Source organism: Sabethes cyaneus, chromosome 2 (assembly GCF_943734655.1).
Source record: "Sabethes cyaneus chromosome 2, idSabCyanKW18_F2, whole genome shotgun sequence".
NCBI lineage: Eukaryota > Metazoa > Arthropoda > Insecta > Diptera > Culicidae > Sabethes > Sabethes cyaneus.
In genome coordinates this window covers 239,394,973-239,417,433 of record NC_071354.1, presented here as the reverse complement: position 1 = coordinate 239,417,433, position 22,461 = coordinate 239,394,973, and the positions used below count along the sequence as shown (strand labels likewise).

At 40.6% G+C, this 22,461-nt stretch overlaps 1 protein-coding gene across 1 annotated transcript; it reads right to left on the bottom strand.

Annotated features, from left to right (window-relative positions):
• Nucleotides 1–105: 105 nt before the first annotated feature.
• Nucleotides 106–11,672, bottom strand: LOC128736819 (uncharacterized). Its single transcript, XM_053831311.1, has 6 exons — nt 11,514–11,672; nt 11,280–11,454; nt 11,121–11,223; nt 10,839–11,051; nt 9,950–10,605; nt 106–314 (listed from the first exon to the last, which is right to left on the bottom strand). Exons 1-6 carry the CDS (start codon nt 11,670–11,672, stop codon nt 106–108), a joined length of 1,515 nt encoding a protein of 504 aa, XP_053687286.1.
• Between the last annotated feature and the right edge of the window lie 10,789 nt (nt 11,673–22,461).

The window sequence follows — 22,461 nt, the reverse complement described above, 5'->3', positions numbered from 1 at the left end:
AGTCTACGTCTACGACAGATTTGGCGTAAGCAATAAAATAGCTATACGAACCTTAGAATAAAAGAATAAGATGAGACCAGTAACCAGCTTTTTTGTGCTTACTTTTTAATCATTTTCTTCACCGCCCATCGGACAGCGTCCGTAGTTTTCCGGGAAAAGTTTACTGCACACGGAATCGACCGCCCCCCATATTCGGTTCTCGTACTGTCGTGCGGTGTTGTCCTCAATGTAGAATTCATCACCATAACCGATAAAATTATCACGGTAGTGGAACAGTAAACCCGTCTCCGGTGGGATGCGATACTCCTTCGTTCCTGGAATGAATTCAAAACGACAAAATTGAATCAAATAAATATGTTTTATTTTTACGAATAAAATATTTCAATGTAAACCATTTTCATACTCTCTATGTTCTCGTTTTTCCATTATCCCGTCTTACTGTTTTAACATCATCCCGTTTTCTGTCTTGCCACCGTCCCGACTTTCCGTCTTTCTATCTTCTCGTGTTCCCATCATCCCGTCACTCTACATTCCGGTCGTTCCGTCCTTCCGTCTTCCAGCCTTCCTTTTTCCATTTTATCTATTCCGAACTTCCCATCTAGTCTTTCCGTCTTCTTGTCTTCCAATATTTCCTCCATCATCCGATCTTTCCATTTAGCCATCTTCTCGTCTTCCCGTCTTCTTATTTTTTGTCTTCTCGTCTTCATTAAGCTTAATGGCTTTCCGTTTTTCGATCTTGCTGTCTTTTGGTCTTCTCATCTTCTAATTTTCCCGTCCTCTAGTATTTCTGTCATTCCCACTTCCCATCCTCACTTCCCTTCTCGTCGTTTTCTCGTCTTCCCGTGTCCTCATCTTCAGATGCCAGATGTCAAATGACAGATACCAGTCGCCAAACTCCAGATGCCAAATCGCACGATGTCATATTAGTATGCAGATATTATAATATAGTGACATCATGTATACATTTTTATACTAACAACTGTTATGCTGCAGCCTTTTTAATTTAGAAAAATACTGAAATTAATAGTTAAAACGTAGGAGAGAATAGAAATCCCGGATCTAATTTTCATAAAAGACTGGAAAAGCAGCTAAAAGCAAATTATTTCTTTTGCATCCATCCCATCTTATCCATCCCATCTAGCCGCATTCCCGGCTTTTATTCTTTCAGTTTTCTCGTTTTCCAGTCTTCCCGTTTTTCCGTCATTCCTTCATCCCGTCCTTCTGCTTCCCCACCCAAGTCACATTTTTGTTGTATAATAGCTTATCAAGCACTTGTTCAACGAGAATTAGCTGTACAATAGTTGAATAAGCTATTCTTAAACAAAAATGTTTATTGGACACTTTCACGAATTGCCGTCTTTCCAACTTCTCATGTTTCCGTCATCACGTGACTCTATCATCTGATCTTTCCGTCTTTCAATCTTCCGTTTTCCGGGTATCCCGTCGTCCCAGCCTCCCGTCTTTTCATCCTGTTGTTTTCGCGTTCCGGATGTCAAATCCCAGGCGTCAACTGATTGATACCGGATGATCATCTCCAGACAAACATCAAATGTTAAATGATATGATAACATGACGAAAAGATTCCAATGCACTATTCCGTCAATCTGTTATCGTATTATCCCGCCTTCCAGATTACTCGTTTTTCATTCTTTTTTTTCTCGTCTTCCAGTGTTCCTGTCCCCACCTTTTCATATTCCTGTCTTTCTGTCTTCCCGTTTTTGCCATCACCAGAAATTAAATGACCCGACAAGGTGACATAATGGCATCCATCCCCGTTTTACCGTCTACTTGTCTGTTAATCTCCCCGTTTTCTTGTTTACCAGTGCTTGCGTGTTCCCACCATTCCGTTATCTTCATATCTCATCATTGCCCAAGTAACACTTGCAACATGTTTTTTAGAAAAATATTCAGGAAGCAGTTGCATTTAAATCATAATTAAGTTTAATGGAAAACAAGATGTTATAAAAATGTTTTATTCCAAACGCCGATGTTTTCAGCCAGAATGACAGGTTAAAGTTGTATTTCGTAAAGTTGTACAAGCTTTTATCGATCATTTACAACTGAGTATTCGCGACTACGAAAGTAAAAGAGATTTTTAAGCCTCTCGCACTCACACGAAAACCCATGCCGAATTGTCAAAACTTACGTGAAAACAAAAGCAAAAATACTTCCTTCTCTTTTTGTGTCACACAAAAATCAAACGCAATCGATCAGCAACTTCGTAGTTGCGAATTGCCGGCATTGAACAGCGTGCGAAGTGATGACGATGAGTACAGCGCAGATCAATAACTTTGACACATTTTCGCAAGATTGCAATATTTTATTGAGCATAAATGCTCCAATTTATAACTTTTCCGAGTATGTTTTGAGCGCAATTTAAGTTCTTTCACAAATAAAAATTAACTGTGAATCAGTTGTAAGTTAACACAAAAAAAATTCATACAGTACAACTTTTCATCGGTTTCGAATTTTTCGGTTATCGGTGTGCTCATTTGTACCCAATCTTGTATAAACATGGCCGATGACTGCGCCAAAATATAATGAAATAGATCAATATTTTTGTGTCATAGAATGATTTTATGTATAAAAGGGACATATAACATGATTAATATGAAATATCCCACAAGTTTTCGAAGAGATTAGCATGTTTTGTGAGTTTGTCATAAAATGATATTTATTTCGATTCCACTCAACTTTTACTTATAAAAGTAAATCTTGAGCGCATCAATTTTTCGAAAGTAGAGTGGCAAAGTTCACTATAAATTTAAAATCGCACTTTAGTTTGGATTATGTGAAGGCTACAATGTTGTTTTGAGTGATTGATGACTTTCCGAAATATAGTTTAGCCATTTTATCTTGCGAAAAATGTCTGACATTATTTTGCTTGTAAATACATAACTTTAGGGAAATGTCAGAAAAAATCCCTTCCACAGTTCTTTGCGCTTTTCTGTCGGTAGTACAAAAGCCATGCAACGCATAGGCGTCACTTTGAAATATTTCACAAACATGTTACATTTTAGCTCGTTTCTTGCGCTTTTTCAGTCGGAAATTGGTTTTAAATGAGTATGCGAAAACGAAAGGACAGCAATTAGCTTTGTTTTAAATCTGTTATCAATTCTTATTTAAAACCAATTGTGTTACTTGCGTAGTATCTTTTCGGCTTCCTGTTTTACCCCATTTTCCAATTTCATGTCTTCCTGTCTTCCCATCTTACACTTTTCCTGGTCCTCGTCTTACCATGTTCTCGTCTTCCCGTTATCATATCTTGCCATATTCTTGTCTTCCCATCTTACTGTTTTTCCGTCTTTCCATATTCCCATCTTACAATCTTCGATTTTTCGCCTTTCGTCTTCCATTTTCCATCTTCCATCAACCGATCTTTTCGTTTTACTATCTTTTGGCTTCTCGCCTTCCTTCTCGTCTTCTCAAAGCTATATATCTTCTCGTTTGGCCATCTTTTCGTCTGTTTGTCTCCCATCTTCTTGTTTTCCTCCAAATCTTCCAGCCTTTCCGTTTTTTCATCTTTCCTTCCCAGACGTCAGATGTCAGACGTCAAGTGACAGATCAGACGTCAAAATCCAACCCAAGTAGCACACTTTAGGTTCATTTAGTTGAAGCAACCGGATTACGACTGAAATTAGTCATAATTCGGTTATCACAACTACTTTGTAACAACCGTGCTAGTAGGGAATGACCAAAAACTAGATACCAAACTTCAAAGCGCACGATAACATGATGAAGCGATGACATTATAATATAACGACATACTTCTCTCAACTCACCATATCGTCCGCCAATCATGCTTTCCCGTCTTTCATTTTTTCTGTTTACTCGTCTTCCAGGCTACCCGTCTACCCATCTTTTCATCATCACGTCGTCCCGTCTTCACCTTCCCGAACTCTCTCTTTCCTTCTTCCCGCCTTGGTTCTTTCTTATCGACCCTTTTCTGCCTGCCTTTTTGTCTCCCATTCTTTCCGTTTTTCATCATTCTTCTCGGCGTCCCACTTTCCTAGCTTTCTGCAATCCCGTGGTCATGTTATCTCGTCATTTCGTCATCCAGCTATCTCATTTCTTCCCGTCTTTTCATCTTCTGCATCGTTCTTTTATTTTTTCCCGTCTTTCCATGCTCTCATCTTCTCGTCTTCATGCTTTAAGCCTTTTTGTCTTGCCATTATCTCGTCTACATATGTTCAAACTTTTGCAACCTATCATCTTCCCGATTTCCCGTCCCATCATCCCATTATCGCGTTATCACTTCGTCACGTCATTATGTCTACCAGTCTTCTTGATTTTAGATATTCCGGTCTTCCTATCTAGCAATACATTTAATCTTCTGGTACCAACAAAAAATTGATTGGTGGAGCACAAAGCTCCTTGGAAATGTGAGAAAGACCTCCCATTTTAATGCATGGGAATTGATGTACATACATAAATACGGCAGGCAGAGTCTGACTCTCTTTATGCAAACGAACACTACTCTGTCGATAGGTAGGATTATGCCCGAAAACGCTCAGTGGAAAAATTATTTTTTATTTCGTAAGAACTATACGTGCCTGTTTTTCCGAGTCTATATATCTTTCCACCTTCCCGTCTCCTGTTCTTCCCAATTTCTTGTTCTTCTGTATTTTCGCCTTAGGGTCTGGTCTAGGGAGCTCCCGTCTTCCAGTTTTTCTGCATTCTGTTCTTCTTGTCTTCCAGTCCTCCCGTCTATTGCTCTCCCGTTTCCTCGTCTTCCGTTTCCTCGTCATCCCGTCGTCTTTCTGTATTCGATATTCTTAGGTTATTTTTACTTCTCATTTTCCCGGCTACCCAATTTTTCACGTCACATCTTCTCGCGTCCCGTATTGTCTTCTTATCTTTCAGTCTTTTTATGTGGTTTTAACCCAGATGGTAATTCTCGCCCTTCTCCTGCTTCTTATTATCACGTTAACCCTTGGGACTTTCCCGTATTCCCGCTTTCCGGTCTTCTTATCGTTCGGACTTTCATCTTCCGGCTTCCATTTCCAACTTTCAATTCTCCATTTTTCCGGTCTTGTTGTTTTTCCATCTTCTCATCTTTTCATTTCTCCGCCTTCTCTTTCCATCATCCCGTCTTCATGTCTTCTCGCTTTCCTGTTTGCTTGTCTTTCATTCTGTTTCTTTCACTCCGTCTTCTCCGATTCTCCGATTTTCCATCTTCTAATCTTCCTGTTTTCTCATATTCCTGCCTTCATGGCGTCGCAACACTCTGCTTTTTCGTCTTCCCTTCTTTCAGTCTTCCCGTATTCCCGTCTTCTGTTCTTCCCGGCGTCACGTCATCCCGTCATTCTATCGATTCGCCATCTCGTCATCTCGTCATCTCTTTTATACGCCATCCCGTTATTCTGTCTTCCAGTTTTCTCGTTTTGCGATGAAAATCTTTTCATCTTTCTTTCTGTCTTCCGGTGTTTCCATATTCGGTTCGTCCGATCTTTCCGTATTCCCATTTTCTCATTTTCCTGTCTTCCCCTTTCCGCTTCCTGCCTTTTTATCTTGTCACCATTCTGTCATCCCTGCATTCCGTCAAAGGACAAAGGGTTCAGAGTTTTAGAGTTTTAATCTGATCAAGCAGAAGCAGTCTCTTCTTTGCAATATTCTAGCACCAGTAGAAAATTCAATGAAAAACTTTTTCTGTGTTGCTTAAATTTGCTAACATTTTCACGAAAAAAAATACATTGCATTACTTGCATTATATAGAGATGCAGATGGTCTCGGTTTCGGTCTCCCATTGTCGGTCTCCCATTGTCGGTCTCCCATTATCGGTCTCCCATTGTCGGTCTCCCATTGTCGGTCTCCCATTGTCGGTCTCCCATTGTCGGTCTCCCATTGTCGGTCTCCCATTGTCGGTCTCCCATTGTCGGTCTCCCATTGTCGGTCTCCCATTGTCGGTCTCCCATTGTCGGTCTCCCATTGTCGGTCTCCCATTGTCGGTCTCCCATTGTCGGTCTCCCATTGTCGGTCTCCAATTGTCGGTCCCCCATTGTCGGTCTCCCATTGTCGGTCTCCCATTGTCGGTCTCCCATTGTCGGTCTCCCATTGTCGGTCTCCCATTGTCGGTCTCCCATTGTCGGTCTCCCATTGTCGGTCTCCCATTGTCGGTCTCCCATTGTCGGTCTCCCATTGTCGGTCTCCCATTGTCGGTCTCCCATTGTCGGTCTCCCATTGTCGGTCTCCCATTCTCGGTCTCCCATTGTCGGTCTCCCATTCTCGGTCTCCCATTCTCGGTCTCCCATTCTCGGTCTCCCATTCTCGGTCTCCCATTCTCGGTCTCCCATTCTCGGTCTCCCATTCTCGGTCTCCCATTCTCGGTCTCCCATTCTCGGTCTCCCATTCTCGGTCTCCCATTCCACTATGGGCCAGAAATTAAAATTTCGGGATAAAAATATTTGCGGTTAAACAGCATGTCTCAGCTCAATGTGGTCTTCGGCAACTTTTTGAATAAAAATTGATGCATATTTTGAAGGGGTCGTCCAATATTTAAGCGTTACTTTAACAACAATTTAAGTAATAACTTTTTGAATAAACTTTCTTTCACCTTTTTGGTTTCAAAATATTAAAGATAAACCAATTTCAAGTAATTTTTCTTAAGATATGAAACTTCTACCTTTTACCCATTTTCAGCAATAGACCTTTGTTTATAAACGACCCCTCAAATCACATTTCTTCTTGTAACATGTTTATTTCAACAGACAGCTCAATGTGATGTTCTAGAAAATATTTTGCACATAAAAGAGGAATATTTTTGCTGAAAACTGTTTTGCTTTATATGCATTAATTAATAAGATATAACTGATTTTAGGCTAAAAACCGTCTGATGAAAAATCCGAATATCTTAGCCATCTGCAAGTATCTGCAATTAGTTTGCATACCAATTTGTTAGGAATTATTAAAGCTATCTGCCCAAATGTACATTTCAGAGAATACCTGGGAATACCATGGCTGGGAATACCTGGGAATAGTGCGGATTTTTTTCTTCATACATTTTATAACTTAATAAATATGCTTCCTAGCGTCAAACAGTCTTCACAGAAAATATGTATTTCAACATACTCAATAACTTTGTAAAGCATTTGAAAGAAATAAAATAGTCGTGTACAAAGTTATTGAAAGTAATTGATTTTTAAGTGCTCTTTTTTAACACATCATTATATTTCGTAACCGGTAAGAGATAGATAGTTACTTTATTCAGCAAAGTTGCTTATTTTAGTATTTTTTACAACTTTTGGAGAAAAAAAACTTTTTTTTAAAATTATTTTAGAAAAGAAAAGTTTGTATCACCCTAATAGGTGAATTCATGGTCACCCTAATAGTACAGGAAGATGCGCTATATTTTATTATTTTACTTCTCCGAAGACACCACCCTTGAAAAAATACACATTTTTCATCAAACGGTTTTTGGCCTAAAATCAGTTATATCTTATTAATTAATGCAGAAAAAGCAAAACAGTCTTTAGCAAAAATATTCCTCTTTTATGTGCAAAATGTTGTCTAGAACATCACATTGAGCTGTCTGTTGAAATAAACATGTTACAAGAAGAAATGTGATTTGAGGGGTCGTTTATAAACAAAGGTCTATTGCTGAAAATGGGTGAAAGGTAGAAGTTTGGTATCTTCAGAAAAAATACTTGAAATTGGTTTATCTTTAATATTTTGAAACCAGAAAGGTGAAAAATTATTTACTCAAAAAGTTATTACTTAAATTGTTGCTAAAATAACACGTAAATATTGGACGACCCCTTCAAAAGATGCATCATTTTTTCATTCAAAAAGTTGCCGAAGACCACATTGAGCTGAGACACACCGTTTAATCGCAAATATATTTGTCCCGAAATTTTAATTTCTGGCCCATAGTGCATTCTCGGTCTCCCATTCTCGGTCTCCCATTCTCGGTCTCCCATTCTCGGTCTCCCATTCTCGGTCTCCCATTCTCGGTCTCCCATTCTCGGTCTCCCATTCTCGGTCTCCCATTCTCGGTCTCCCATTCTCGGTCTCCCATTCTCGGTCTCCCATTCTCGGTCTCCCATTCTCGGTCTCCCATTCTCGGTCTCCCATTCTCGGTCTCCCATTCTCGGTCTCCCATTCTCGGTCTCCCATTCTCGGTCTCCCATTCTCGGTCTCCCATTCTCGGTCTCCCATTCTCGGTCTCCCATTCTCGGTCTCCCATTCTCGGTCTCCCATTCTCGGTCTCCCATTCTCGGTCTCCCATTCTCGGTCTCCCATTCTCGGTCTCCCATTCTCGGTCTCCCATTCTCGGTCTCCCATTCTCGGTCTCCCATTCTCGGTCTCCCATTCTCGGTCTCCCATTCTCGGTCTCGGTCTCGGTCTCGGTCTCGGTCTCGGTCTCGGTCTCGGTCTCGGTCTCGGTCTCGGTCTCGGTCTCGGTCTCGGTCTCGGTCTCGGTCTCGGTCTCGGTCTCGGTCTCGGTCTCGGTCTCGGTCTCGGTCTCGGTCTCGGTCTCGGTCTCGGTCTCGGTCTCGGTCTCGGTCTCGGTCTCGGTCTCGGTCTCGGTCTCGGTCTCGGTCTCGGTCTCGGTCTCGGTCTCGGTCTCGGTCTCGGTCTCGGTCTCGGTCTCGGTCTCGGTCTCGGTCTCGGTCTCGGTCTCGGTCTCGGTCTCGGTCTCGGTCTCGGTCTCGGTCTCGGTCTCGGTCTCGGTCTCGGTCTCGGTCTCGGTCTCGGTCTCGGTCTCGGTCTCGGTCTCGGTCTCGGTCTCGGTCTCGGTCTCGGTCTCGGTCTCGGTCTCGGTCTCGGTCTCGGTCTCGGTCTCGGTCTCGGTCTCGGTCTCGGTCTCGGTCTCGGTCTCGGTCTCGGTCTCGGTCTCGGTCTCGGTCTCGGTCTCGGTCTCGGTCTCGGTCTCGGTCTCGGTCTCGGTCTCGGTCTCGGTCTCGGTCTCGGTCTCGGTCTCGGTCTCGGTCTCGGTCTCGGTCTCGGTCTCGGTCTCGGTCTCGGTCTCGGTCTCGGTCTCGGTCTCGGTCTCGGTCTCGGTCTCGGTCTCGGTCTCGGTCTCGGTCTCGGTCTCGGTCTCCATTGTCTGCAGCTGTACAGGGAATGATCAAATTGATGTCTCTGCTAGTAAAACACCTCATTTTTCTAACAAAAACCCTGAAATTTCAATTTTTCAATAGCGTGAACTTAAATATTGTGTTTTTCTTATTGTGCATTGAAAACTGATCATGCAAAATCTAAATTTTTCGTGACGCTCGTACTTTTAAATGTTTTTGGAATGACACCCTACCAATACCCTAGACGTAGTCCTACGTCAAAAGCAAAACTCTCGCCAAAAAGGGGTGGTTTTATGCTTTAACAAAATTGTTTACTTTCAGGATATCAAACTGGATTAGGTTTGTCGCAGTCCTAAGAAATCTTGTTGGGACGAGAGGACTTTATCACTCTTTCTAGCATACTTTCCAAGCACAGATATCAAATTAGTATAAGTCTGAACGTCGTAAAGAACCTTCGACCTATTCGGACGAGGGAGTTTTTTTGCTTTTTTTCTAAACATAAAGTAATCACAGTAAATAGATGGTGTATTTAACTGTCGTCCCTGCCTGTGGAGCAAGGTGATCACAAAGAAAATGTATGAGATAATTTGACCTTGAAACTGTTCGGTAATTTTAACTAAATGATTGAAAAAGAATGTTTCAATAGAAATCACATAATTGCTACATCTTTTATGAGTCGATCGGTGTCTAAACCATGAAAATCCATTCAGAATTGGCAGAGCAATTAGCGTTCAAAATTTTTCATTCTTTCGTGACGCTGGGTTGAATCCAAATTTTACATTGACACCCTGCGGTAAGACGTAGTTCTACGTCAAAACCAGCTTTCAAAAATTATCATTTCCCAAAATTTTGTACTTATAAAACAACTCTTATTGGTTCGAAAAGAAAACTTCCGTGTAGCAAATTATGGAAAAAGAAAACAATCCACCTACCTCTCAGCGCCTTCCACACGAAATGATTTCCGCCCTCGATGACGTTACGCCCGATGGCAACGTACTTGCTGCGATGGTGGTGCTCCAGCGGGAACTTGGTCCGCTGGTTCCGAACCTGCGTGTACAGGTACGAATTGTTGGTCCAGTCCGGCTTGCGGGAGAAGTCTTCCTCGTACTTGCCGTAGAAAAACACCGCCCGGAAGTTGAACGAGTTCGCATCGTACCGATCCTGCTCGCGAAGCAAATTATGCAATCCACCTCCCTGCTGCTGCTGTCCACCAGTCGGTAGTATAAATTCATCCAAATCGACAACCGCCGTGTAGGTAAACTCCCCCAGCACCGTGGCTCGATACATACAGTCGTTGATGGCAGCAAAAATGCCCTCGTAGCGAAGCTCCTGCTCGAACTGGTACCCGTCCACGTTCCACTCGTGCACCTCGGCTTCACCGCGGTCCTGGTAGTAGTTCAGCACTCGGTTTACATCCGCCGAGATGGATTTGTTGTAGAAATAGAACCGCTCCGCCCCCAGCAGCTGCCAATATTCGATGAACTCCACCAGCCGGCCTGCGTTGCCGTAGTTGTGATGCAGCGGACCGACGCAGACGGCCAGGTTCCAGTTGGGGTGGCCTTGCGGGAGGATTTTCCATTTGTTGTAGCTTAAATGGGAATGTGGAGAACAAAAAATTGCTGAATGAGTCTCTAGTTTCCAATCACCTACGAATTTCTACTATTTCTAGCTCACTAAATTTGCTCGCCTCCTACGATGGGTGCAGATGAAAAGTGATAACAGAAATAAAAATATTCAATGCCCTTGTTGAGACATAAATAACAAGGGCCTGTCAAGTGGCGATGTTTACGTTAAGCTTAACTTAAACTTTAAAGTACTCACTGTATTGGCACAAAACTGGTCTCATTGACCATACTGGGCTCCAGCTCATAGCTCAAACCAACCTGGTTCGGAAGAGTAACTTTGGTGTGTTTCATGTTGCCAGTCAGCATACAAGTAACGAATGTAGCCGCAAATGGCATGTCAAAATGCTCGTGGATGGCCTGTACCTGATCCGCCTGTGTGCGGTGAATCTCATCTGGACGCCCCTCATACCTTAAAACGCACCAAGCCAACGTTACAAAAACACTAATTGTCGCTTTATGGTGTCTATGTTTAACTTACCAGAAGTTACAAAATACTTTCTTGCCTTCAACGTTCAACGGGAGAATTGTGATTATGCGAACACTTCCAAAAGGAAGAGTATCCTTTGGAATTGGTAAATCTTCTACAAGGAGAAAAAAGTTAAGTTAAGTTGCAAGTCCAAGCAACGCAATAGCATACCAACAATTTCCAGTCTATCGTCGAAGTAGGCGGAATAGATTTGGAACCTTCGTTGCGGATCTCCAATCGGTTGCCATCGGTCCGATTGGTACTGTTGCTCTCTTGATCCTTCCGAACTCAGTTCGAAATGTAGACTCCGTTGATAGGCCGGAAGAGTTTGATAAATATAGTATTGCTAAAACCCAATTAGAATTTTTAGGATCAAACTTCATGCCAATCTGGTGGATTACTTACACGCGACGCCCTGTGATAAACCAAATAGGTAAGTCCAGCCAGCAAAACACCGCAGAGGATACCATACTTTCGGAAGAACGATTTTGACAAAAGTCTGTTAGCTAGTAGCGAAAATTGTGATTTTGGCTTAAGCGAGGAATATTTGATACTTTCACGCATTTTTCTTCGTCGACCGATACCGATACCGGTCGGCCCAACAGGTTATCGGGAACTGGTTTCAACTGCAACGAATGAATGAATGAATGAATGTAAACGAAATGTCTCGCTCGGTAAACGGTATCGATTTATTAGTCATTGGCACGACCGACGAGCGCGGCACTGATAACACTTTTGAGAGCCGAGATAAGATTGTGAATAACGGTCAAACGAGGGGTAATAAAAGTGCGATATGTCGATAGCAGAATTTGAAAAATCGACTTGTATGTTTACGAAAAACGATTCGGATGACGTTAACGCGATCGACGTACACACATCTCTGTGGTACACACTCTAATGGCCATATAGTTATAACCTATAGGCAGGAATTGTATTTTGGGTCGTGAATATCATTTGCAGGTGTGAAATTCGACAGCCAGCTGTTTTTATTTGTTTACTAGACAAAGGATTATGCATGCAAAAAAAAAAATCGCTACTTTCAGTGTTAATGTGACTGACAATTGAAATTTGCCATTGCCAATTTGAGGTGAAGTTGTTTTTCACAAGCTTAGTCTTTTTTACATGCAAAGCTTTGCTAATATCTTAGCCAATAAAGACTGTTTTATTTAGAATTTGGCTGCATAAAATTTCCAGTTTCTCCATGAGGAAATAACACGGTGTTACACGGAAAAAATACTTCTCAAATGACGTAGTGTACGTTGTTAGTCACACCACGTACATCATTAAAACACATTTGAAATCTTCCTACCACCCCCAAAATTACAAGTTATTGCAAAAAAACGTTTTTTGGCTAGGTGTACACAAACTATCATGAATAACTCAATAGCAATTTTAAGTTTTTTATACACTTTTGGAAAGCTTAGAGGATAAGCTTTCAGGATATAAACACATTCACTATGGTTCTACAAAAGTTGGACGAGATTTTTCCAATTAAATATGAAATTTAACTAAAAAAGTGAAATTTTTGTCACTTTAGGGGTCCTGAAAGTGATCTTAAAAATGACCCACATTCCTCAGCTCAACGACACTTGTTTTATAATCATTTCTGAGACTTTGGTCAAAATTTCAGCCAAGTCGGTCAACATTTGCAAATTTGAGACCATTTTTAAGAGTTTTAGAATTTGTTGCTTCCCATATATCACCCGCCTAATCTTACAACTGAGCATCTTGTACACGATATAAGATTAGGCGGGTGATATATGGGAAGCAACAAATTCTACAACTCTTAAAAATGGTCTCAAATTTGCAAATGTTAATGTAATGTATCTTTGTCTTTTTTTGACAGCTTGAGAAAAAAAATCCAACATTTTAGTTGTCACCCGTTATTTCTCCTACCCTCGTTGAGTTTTCAACGTGAGTATCCAGATTTTTTTCCACGTCCCTCGTTTTCCATTATCGAATTTTTACCAGTAAGTAAACCATCCTTCTAGATCAAAACACTGTCATTTGTTTCCTAGCACGACAATTAGAGGCGCAGTAACTAGTAACTAGAAACAAGTCGTCAAATACTACAGCGTGTCCCACATCAAATTGCGTCACGGAAGAAACGCTGTAGAAAATTTGGGTAGAAGTAGTTTAGAGTGCATTCGTTACACTATATTTTTATCGTTGTCAGTTTTTCGAAAATTGGAAAAATGGCGTCAGCTGAAAAGCAACGCCGCGAATTTATTTTGCGCAAGCACCTGGAAAATTTTCAACTCAATCATCATGGATGATGAGACATCCCGTCAAGTGTAACGTCAAGGTGGACTTTCGGCAGCTTCCGGGGCTCCTGTACTTCCCCAGCTAGCACCAACTCGTATATAAATGTACGAAAATTATCGTAAATATATCTTAACAAACTCGAAATCGAACCCAGTGAGGCCACATCTACGGATTTATCCGTAGTTCTACAGATTTAGGAATTTTCTACTGACCTACGAATCAAGTGCTCAAATCTACGGATTTTCATGAACTTTGCGGAAAAGATTGAAAGTTTCATTTAGTGACAAAAAGTACGCGTACGCTACATGCAATGAACAATATCCCGAAAAGCACAACTTCATTGTTTCTGAGAGAAAGGAGCGAATAGAATACTTTTTTAACGAGAAGTGTTTTTAAAATGGAAGATTTGCTTTATTGCTGTTATGCTGTCAAAAAAAACTAGCAGTTTTCGCTTTGGCGGCAGAAATTTATAATAATGATAATATTTTCCTGGTTGGAATGCGGCAAAATGGCTAAATTGTTTCATTTTTAGTTTTTCTCACATTTTATCAGTTCTGTAATTTTTTTTTCTCCGTCGTTTTCCGTTATTTGCTCAAGAGGGCACAGAAAGCGATGAAAAGTTGACTAAAATAAATAGAAAAGACAACGAAGACAGCGGAATGTTGACGAAAATGTGAATAGAAGTCAATGGAACTGTGCTGAAAAGATGGCAAAAGTGCGATAAAAAGGCGACAAAAAACTTCAACAAAATAAAACACGACGAAAAATGGAAAAGAGATATTTAAAAACTGTCAAACAGTCGATATAACATGCAAAAAAGACTACGAAAAGGTGGCGAATATACGTCATCAAAAAGACGCCGAAAGAATAACGAAAATACAAGAAAATTACAACAGTTTTCTAGTCTTGGAAACAAACAGGACGAAAGATGATAGAAAGATGACAATGAAAATGAAGAAAAGGCGGTAAAATGTCATAAAACGAAAATACGATGGAAAGATGGCAAAAAGACTATAAAAAGACGATAAAAATGTAACAGAGAAATGACAATGAAATGACGAATACGAAAAAAGGGCAGTAAAGAGATTACAAAAAGACGACTAAATGGTTCCGAAAAAGCAACGATAATATGACGAACAGACAATGCGAGGTAGCGAAAAGATGATGAAAGAACGATCGACGAACAGGCAGTGAAGTGTCTGCGAATAGATGCGACGAAGAAGTGAAGACTGTGTGGCAGGTGGAAAATACCTGCGAACAATATATGCGCCAACAAAGGGGTGCATACTGTATACACGCGGTTATCGGTTAACAGCAACTCCGACACGACAATCTGCGGATCACAGCATGCGTTGACAATCCTACGGATTGAAGCATGCTAGGAAATTCCTTCTTAGAACCGACCTCTTTTCCTGCTGGACCGTCGACGAGGTAAGATGTGTGATTGATATACTCCCTGCGCTACCTGGCGAGGCTACACAATGGCGATCCTGTTAGGTCTCTGTGCATCTTGTTTCAAGATGCATATGAAGAAAACAAATAAAAATTTGCAGGGAGTATTATCAAACACATTTTAATTTCTTCAATTTAAGGACAAGGTCGTCAGAGTCCATTAATGGCAGTCAGTATGGCACCAAATATTACCCTTCCCTTCCCTTTTCAAGTGTATCAGAATGCTCCCATAGACTCGGGAAATCATCACAAAAAAATAAAATTGCTTCAACAAACCTGCTAGCCGTAATCAGATCTTGCAACTCGAAGCAATAAACATTGCATTCTATAGTTTCTAACACTTTTTGGAGCATAACTTACACTAAATACTGAGATTTCTGCCCAATTAAAATTCATCACTCTATTTTCACTTTTTCGCCGTCGATTTTTATTTAATTTTTTTCGGCCGTTCCATTCATCACATCACTCGCGAAACTTAACTTGAAGCACAGAAAACTTGAATTTACCACCAGAACAGTTATCTTGTAAGATTTTATAGTGATTTTGCCCAAACTGTTCACTTGAATTGATATGAAAAACTTTACTTCGTTTCGATTGCAATTCCGAATCCGCGACCGTCGTTGTTGATACGTTACCAAGGAAACGGGAGTGATGCCATATTTACGTTGAGCATGAAATTGGCCAATAATTTTCGCTATTAAATTAACGGCCGTAAAGTGTCGAAAATATAGTTATGAAATTCTCTGATAATAAAATTCACCGTAAACAACATTTTATGTGATAGAATTACTGTCGGATCTAGTTCAACAGCAAAAATGGATACGCGATTCTACGTTTCATAATTGTTCATAACAGATTATTATCTACTATTAGCAACTCAGCATAAACTTAGCATAAACAAAACGATAGTGGAAACAAGTACTGAAATCAGTAAAAAAGCTGCTGGCCTCTGACGACCTTCACCTTAAATTTCTTTCGCTGAGATTTATTGCGTTATTCACGCAACGCCTGCTGTGTATGTGATGTGAAAAAACGGTATCGACACGTTGCACTGATTCTGTGCAGTTGCAGTTAACGTGTTTACTGCAATGAGATTTGACGAGACGTACACCGCAGTATCGCCGATACTTGAACATAGTCCGGTGTTACGAGACGTCAATTCGTGAACCGTTGGTTCCGGCTGTGACCGAGTGAGACGCCCATCGGAGTAGTATTGGCTAGCAGTTTTGGTTACCAATAGCTCGATGGGGCGAGACACTCGAGTCACCAAATAATAGTAAAAATAGTAAGACCTTCATATAACGAGACGTTCATCAAAGTACTGTTTATAGGAAACAGGAAGAGAAGTGATGAACGAGACGTTCATTGGAGCATCGGAAAGCTATTATGATATGTGAAGAAAATTGTCAACAATGTTGATCAAATTGGCCGCAGTCGCGGTAAAACAATTGAATTGTTGTCAGTTGCAAAACCAAATACAAGAGGGAGCCGAACCCATGTTTCGATCTTATTGGATCTCATCAGAACGAAGTTGCTTCAAGGAAACCATTCGTTTACTTGGTACACAAGTACTGTCTGATATTACCCTACTATAGACATTGCGTCTATGGACGGTCCAGGTAGAACTGTCGCATACTGATAAGTCGAAGACGAAACGCAGCGGGTAATCTAAATACAAGAGAGCCCGATAAAGTTATTGCTATGTAGTGATTGTATGTAGCTTGTGTTGATTGGTTTGATATTTGGATATGTGGATGATCAGCATTGGAATCGCCGTATACCGTTGGTTAGCCCGGTAACACAATACGGGCAACTAGAAAAAGATTCTAGTTTACGATTCTGAAAAGTGGTTGCAAAGTTAAAAGCTAGCCTGTAGCTGTAGTGGCAAAACTTACCAATTCCGAATTGGATGGTCTGCACACAATACTTGGCTAACCCGTAAGTTATTGAACCACAGATGTGTACTCAAAACTCACCTTGACTGAGAGCTAGACTTTGTGAAGCCTTGTTTGAAGGAAAGGCACAGTAAAGTGTGCATGTTCTGTGTAAAGCCAATAGGATGTCTTTATTCGCCAAATTATGAACAGTAAGGTTTTTGACTAACCCGTTAGATTCATGTGCGAGTTGGTATTAATTAATGAACCCTGTCGAAAGGATCATATGATCCTCGTTTGTATAGATGCATTACGTTCAATTTTCGAAAGCTGATCAACAAGTTCTTTCAAAATTATTGAAATCTCACTGAACTTGACCTTGTAATCGATTGGCACATGAATTAGTTTGCGATGCTATACATATTCCCGACAACCTAACTGGAGAGAGGTGAAATATGGAACGATCTGAATATTAGCATCAAAAGAGCAATGATTGAGTGCAAGTAAGGATATCAAGAAAAAGAGGGGTAATTTTTCTTATTCTGATGCATGTTATTAAAATACAGTTGCAACTAATTTAGATTACTGTAGTCTTGACTCGGAAAACGATTGAAACAGCTAGTGAAATTCAATCCGCATTAGGATTAGGATTAGGACATCATCCTACGAATCCACGAATATTCTCGCGTACAAGACTTTGAACGCAACATTGAGAACCTAGATAAAGCGTTTTCCATATGGCTGTGAGACGTCCTAATCAATGATTTTCACCCTATTGACGTCTTCGTATCGAACTGCAGTGAACAAGAGCATGATATCGTGCTATCTCTCACATGTGGAAGTCAAATGAGTGTCTCTTAGATCATTCTCGGCTCTCGGGTAAGCAGTTTTCCATAGTGGGTACCAGAATCAAAAATTTGGTACCGATAAATGATGCATGGGAAATGTGTGAGTTTGACGGCCACACCAACCGCGTCTCTAGACAATGAATGACAGCGTGCGAATGTCATGGACCTGAAGTTTGTCATGTTATTTCGCACGCGCTGAGATGTTGGTGGCAAGCACATTTCGTTTCCTAATAGTGCGTATACTATACATTTTAATACGAAGCATAAATTATGTTACTCGCAATATGTTGTTTATAAAGCAGATAAAATAGAAGTGAATTATCCCATTCTGAGTTATTTGAGTATGAAATAACAGTGAAAACGGCTAGTTAAATGTATCTATGACAATTTCACTTTTTAATGGAGTGGAAGGGGGATGTGTGGCAGGTGGAAAATACCTGCGAACAATATATGCGCCAACAAAGGGGTGCATACTGTATACACGCGGTTATCGGTTAACAGCAACTCCGACACGACAATCTGCGGATCACAGCATGCGTTGACAATCCTACGGATTGAAGCATGCTAGGAAATTCCTTCTTAGAACCGACCTCTTTTCCTGCTGGACCGTCGACGAGGTAAGATGTGTGATTGATATACTCCCTGCGCTACCTGGCGAGGCCACACAAAGACAAGTAGGCGAATAGTTGAAAACGACTAAAATACGGTTAAAAGACGCCAAAAACCGTAATAAACAGCGACAAAAATGCCTAAAAAAGCCTTACGAAACAAAACAGTGACAAGCTATGCCAAAAAAGACACTAATGACGATACTATCAAACCAAAAACGCCACAAAAAGCAAGAAAAAATGTCGACTAAATCACTTAAAAGAGACAAAAAGACGATGATAGAATACCAGCTGTTAAAAATAACGGAAAACGATCAACAAACGTTAAAAGGAAACAAACAAAACGAGGGATTAACACGGTGCAGTGGTTAGCATTCACATCTCTCACGCCGAGGACTTAGGTCCAAATTACAATCCCACAGAAACCACGAATGACCCAAGCTGTCACACAGCTCACATTAAAATAAACAAAAAACGACAAGAAGATGACAATAACGACGGAAAAGTTGACGGAGTACACTTAGCAAAACAAAGAAAACGAAAAATTGAAGACAAAATACAAAATAATCAAACGACGAAAAATTTAAGAATTTGGAAAAATAAAACCTAAAGGCGAATGACGAAAGCCAAGTAGGTGCGTTCTTGATTAATATAGAGGAAATTTGAAATGTATTATAAACTGATTCGATTCAAAAAAGTATTAGGTTGTTTCAAATGCAATCAAGAATACCTATGTGATAAAAAATGTTACTTTTTAGCAAAACTGAGAAACACTTTATATGAAGAACAAATGTCGGCCAAATTTCCATTTAAATCAAAAGTTTGATTTAAAATTTGATTAAGTTTTATAATGTATAAGCCTTTCCTCTGTGATTAAAACACAGATGGTAAAACTACGGATTTTTCTTCAGCAAAACCTGGCATCACTGTCCAGGGCTGCCATTCTCCAATCCCCACGAATACCAACTGAACGTGTATCGTCTTCGTCAGCGCACATCCATTGGGTGCGAGGTCTACCGGGATGTCTACGGCACACCTGGCGTATTTCCCAACATTCAGACATGAAAAGTAGGTGCTACAGATGGCCCTTCCTCTAGTCGTGTCGAAATTTATGATCCTCAGACCGTTACCATTGGTCGACAGATGGAGGGAATGTTTTCCAATGACAGGATGAAAGAATTCTTCCCTCCCGATCTAGGCATTTGCATCTCCGATGGTGATTTTTGCGTCATGAGTTGGGCACTCTCTATAGGTTCTCTCGAGCCTGACGTAGGACTCGTCCTTACCATCATCGGATTTATCATTTGTCGGTGCATATACGTTGATAAGGCAGTAGTTAATTAATTTGGCCATAATTCTCAATATATACGACTGCTTTTGCTTTTATTTTTCTAACATTACAAAATCGATTCCATGTTCTGCCTTTCTACTGTCACGGCAGTAGATGTGATACTAGAAAGAAGTGCCTGCAATCTACTGCACGGTACTCCCTTTCTCCGGAATTTGGCCACCGAACTTTGCTGAACAGCAGCGAACTCTACTAAGAGCCGATGTAGCTCTCGAGCAAGCAAGCCAGCTCGTGCCGGTTCATGCAGAGTTCGGACATTTCAGGTACCAAGTTCCCAATCGTTTCCGTTTTCTTTGCCGTATCTTATACCGGTTGATCCGTTCCATGTTTCCATTTTCGTTTTTCGTGATAAATGAGAGTTTCGATTTCCGGGTCCTTGCCGTTGACAGGTCTGCCATATTCAGCCGCTCGCTACGAGGCAGACACCCTTTGAGTCGCTGCTTAACTGGGGTACAGGTGCTCAAGTTCGCACCTCTTAGCTTTCTTAGCTGCTTCAGTATATATTTGAAGCATTTCCAGATATGGCCACCGGTCTTCATCATTTGATATAGATCTTCGAGGAGGCGCAAGGTGACGGCTTACCATCTTCTTCAGTTCAGTGTTCACGTAGTTGTTGGATACCGTTCTGTTTCAAACTTCGAACACTTAAGCTATGCTGAAACTTTCTACAAAGAAAAATATTCGAAAACATCTTTACTCTAGCCCCAAATATGGTTTAATAGCATGACAATTTATTTATTTTCATGGAAAAATTCAAAAAATGAGGATAAAATGTTAATTTACACTGAAAAACACTAAAAAACTGCTGTTCGGTTTTGATTCAAACTTCGAACACTTTCATGGTTGACATTCAAAGCTCGAATATTTCAGTCTCAGACATCGAACACTTGTATTACTTTGATAAATATTAATGTTTTTGGTGTCATTCAACTTATATAAGTGAAATTTTATCTTTTTTCTAACCACTGTATTTTTAAATCCACCTAACAGTGTGATTTGAATTTTCTATGCAATAGTTAACTTCAATCCATACTTCTGTAGGCAATTGCTAATATTTTCGAATTCCATGTACCACATCTAAAGCAAGTTAACTTTGTACAGCTTTACAATGTAGACAATTCGTATTTCCGAAGGAAAACCCGGAAAAACCTGATATTATTCGTGACTGTTCGAAGTTTGAATCATTGATCACAACGTGATTCAAACTTCGAACACTTTAATTTATCTAATAACTTTGAAATAATGCATGAAATGTTGTATTTTAACTACGATTTAGTACATACATATCTTGCACTTATCTAATAATCGCGAAGTAGGAAGGTAAACGTTGTTAAATTGGTATAATAATGCAAACGAAAAAATAGCTACTTTTGCACGAAACGCTAAGAGTATGCGAACCAAGTTAAAATCTGAGTTCTCACTTTTTCCAGCGCCTACTGATTTCTTACAAGGAATCCTACAGCTCAATGTCATACCTCACCGGATAGAGGGCATTCCAATGAACACGGTGGTGTACAATAAGCATAATATTTTATCATATTAGCGATATTAACGAGCATTTTATTCTGAAGTGTTCGAAGTTTGAGACTGTTCTAAGTTTGAATCAGAACGGTATATTTCCGCTGGGATAATCTATAAGACAAAATTTCATCGTATGATGGTTCTGGGATGTCAGTAAAGGGATAATTTTTATTTAATTTATATAAGAGTAAAATCGAAGCGTAAGGTGCTAGGTACCTCGACGGTAGAGGTCATTTTAAAACATGTCAGTTTGGGTGTCGAACTTAAGCACTTCCAAGCTTCATAAAATCCCGAAATTTTACATCTATATTTGAGATCGGTCATGTTCCAAGTATAGAACGTATCAAAAGACGCAGTTTTTCGTTGAGCACCCTTTAATCCATTAGGTATGTGCTTCTGCATTCTGCCCAACGCTATACAGCTCATTTCTAACTCATTGGAAGCACCACAGCTCTTGCCATTACGGATTTTTCACACTTTTTCGCCATTGCGGCCACTCTCCTGCAGTGCCGCAATACCGAACTTTTAGGGTTCTAGCTTCTTGAAATGCAGCGATCTGCAGTTCTAGAACTTCCACGCTTTCATTCCAAGTCCTTATTATGCCGCCTCGGTTTATGCCGAATGTTCCGAATCGATTTTTATTACTTGTTAGCAGTCATTTAATGTCTGTCTTGGCATTATTTGATACGCCGACGCGTAGCCTCAGTCAGAGAATTGATGCTTTCGAAATTTTTTACTTTAATTTATTTTTAATCTTGCTTAGTTCTACGCAGTACTTAGAAATAATCTCATATTCAATTTATGCAATACGCCTGAATTGATGCAATATACTGCTTATCCTTGGCTGTTTCTTGTACAGATGAAATAAACTCTGCATTGCCAACCTGAAACCAACGATTCGAGCGAATCACTTACGTTCATGTTCGTATTGTTCTCCACATGCCTTCATTCTCCACAATAGACAAGGCAAACACCGTCAGCAGTTCAGTAGTCATGTCCATGGGCTGACAGATAAAAGAACGCTACCAGGGTAAAACTGCATGCGCTGAATGCGTGTTAGATTCGCCTTCATGCAGGGCTGTCAATTTTTTCGAGCACTGGTTCTGCGTTGTACTATTAATTTTGCCGCCCGCATCGGGTCAGACATTGTCATAAGCCACTCCTAACATCAAATGCATATGTTATGTCACGTTATGTAGCTCGAGGAAACGATGTTCCACCGCCTTCATGAGCGACTTTGAAATCAAGGAACGATTGATGCGTGGGAACTCTGTAGTCACGGTCCTTCCGGAGGATCTGCCGCAGTGTAAATATTTGATCCGTTGTAGACCATCTATGCCGGTCGACTTCGTTGTGATTAGTTCTCACAAATCTGGTCGCAATTGGTGATAGGTGATAGTTGGTGGGTCTCTGTGTACTCTATGTACTGATCTTCCA

Coding starts and splice junctions, on each gene's coding strand:
- LOC128736819 (XM_053831311.1), bottom strand. CDS start 11,672: ATGCGTGAAAGTATCAAATATTCCTCGCTTAAGCCAAAATCACAATTT. Junction 11,224..11,279: donor CGATAGACTGGAAATTGTTG/GTATGCTATTGC, acceptor TTCTCCTTGTAG/AAGATTTACCAATTCCAAAG. Junction 10,606..10,838: donor ACCAGTTTTGTGCCAATACA/GTGAGTACTTTA, acceptor TTCCCATTTAAG/CTACAACAAATGGAAAATCC.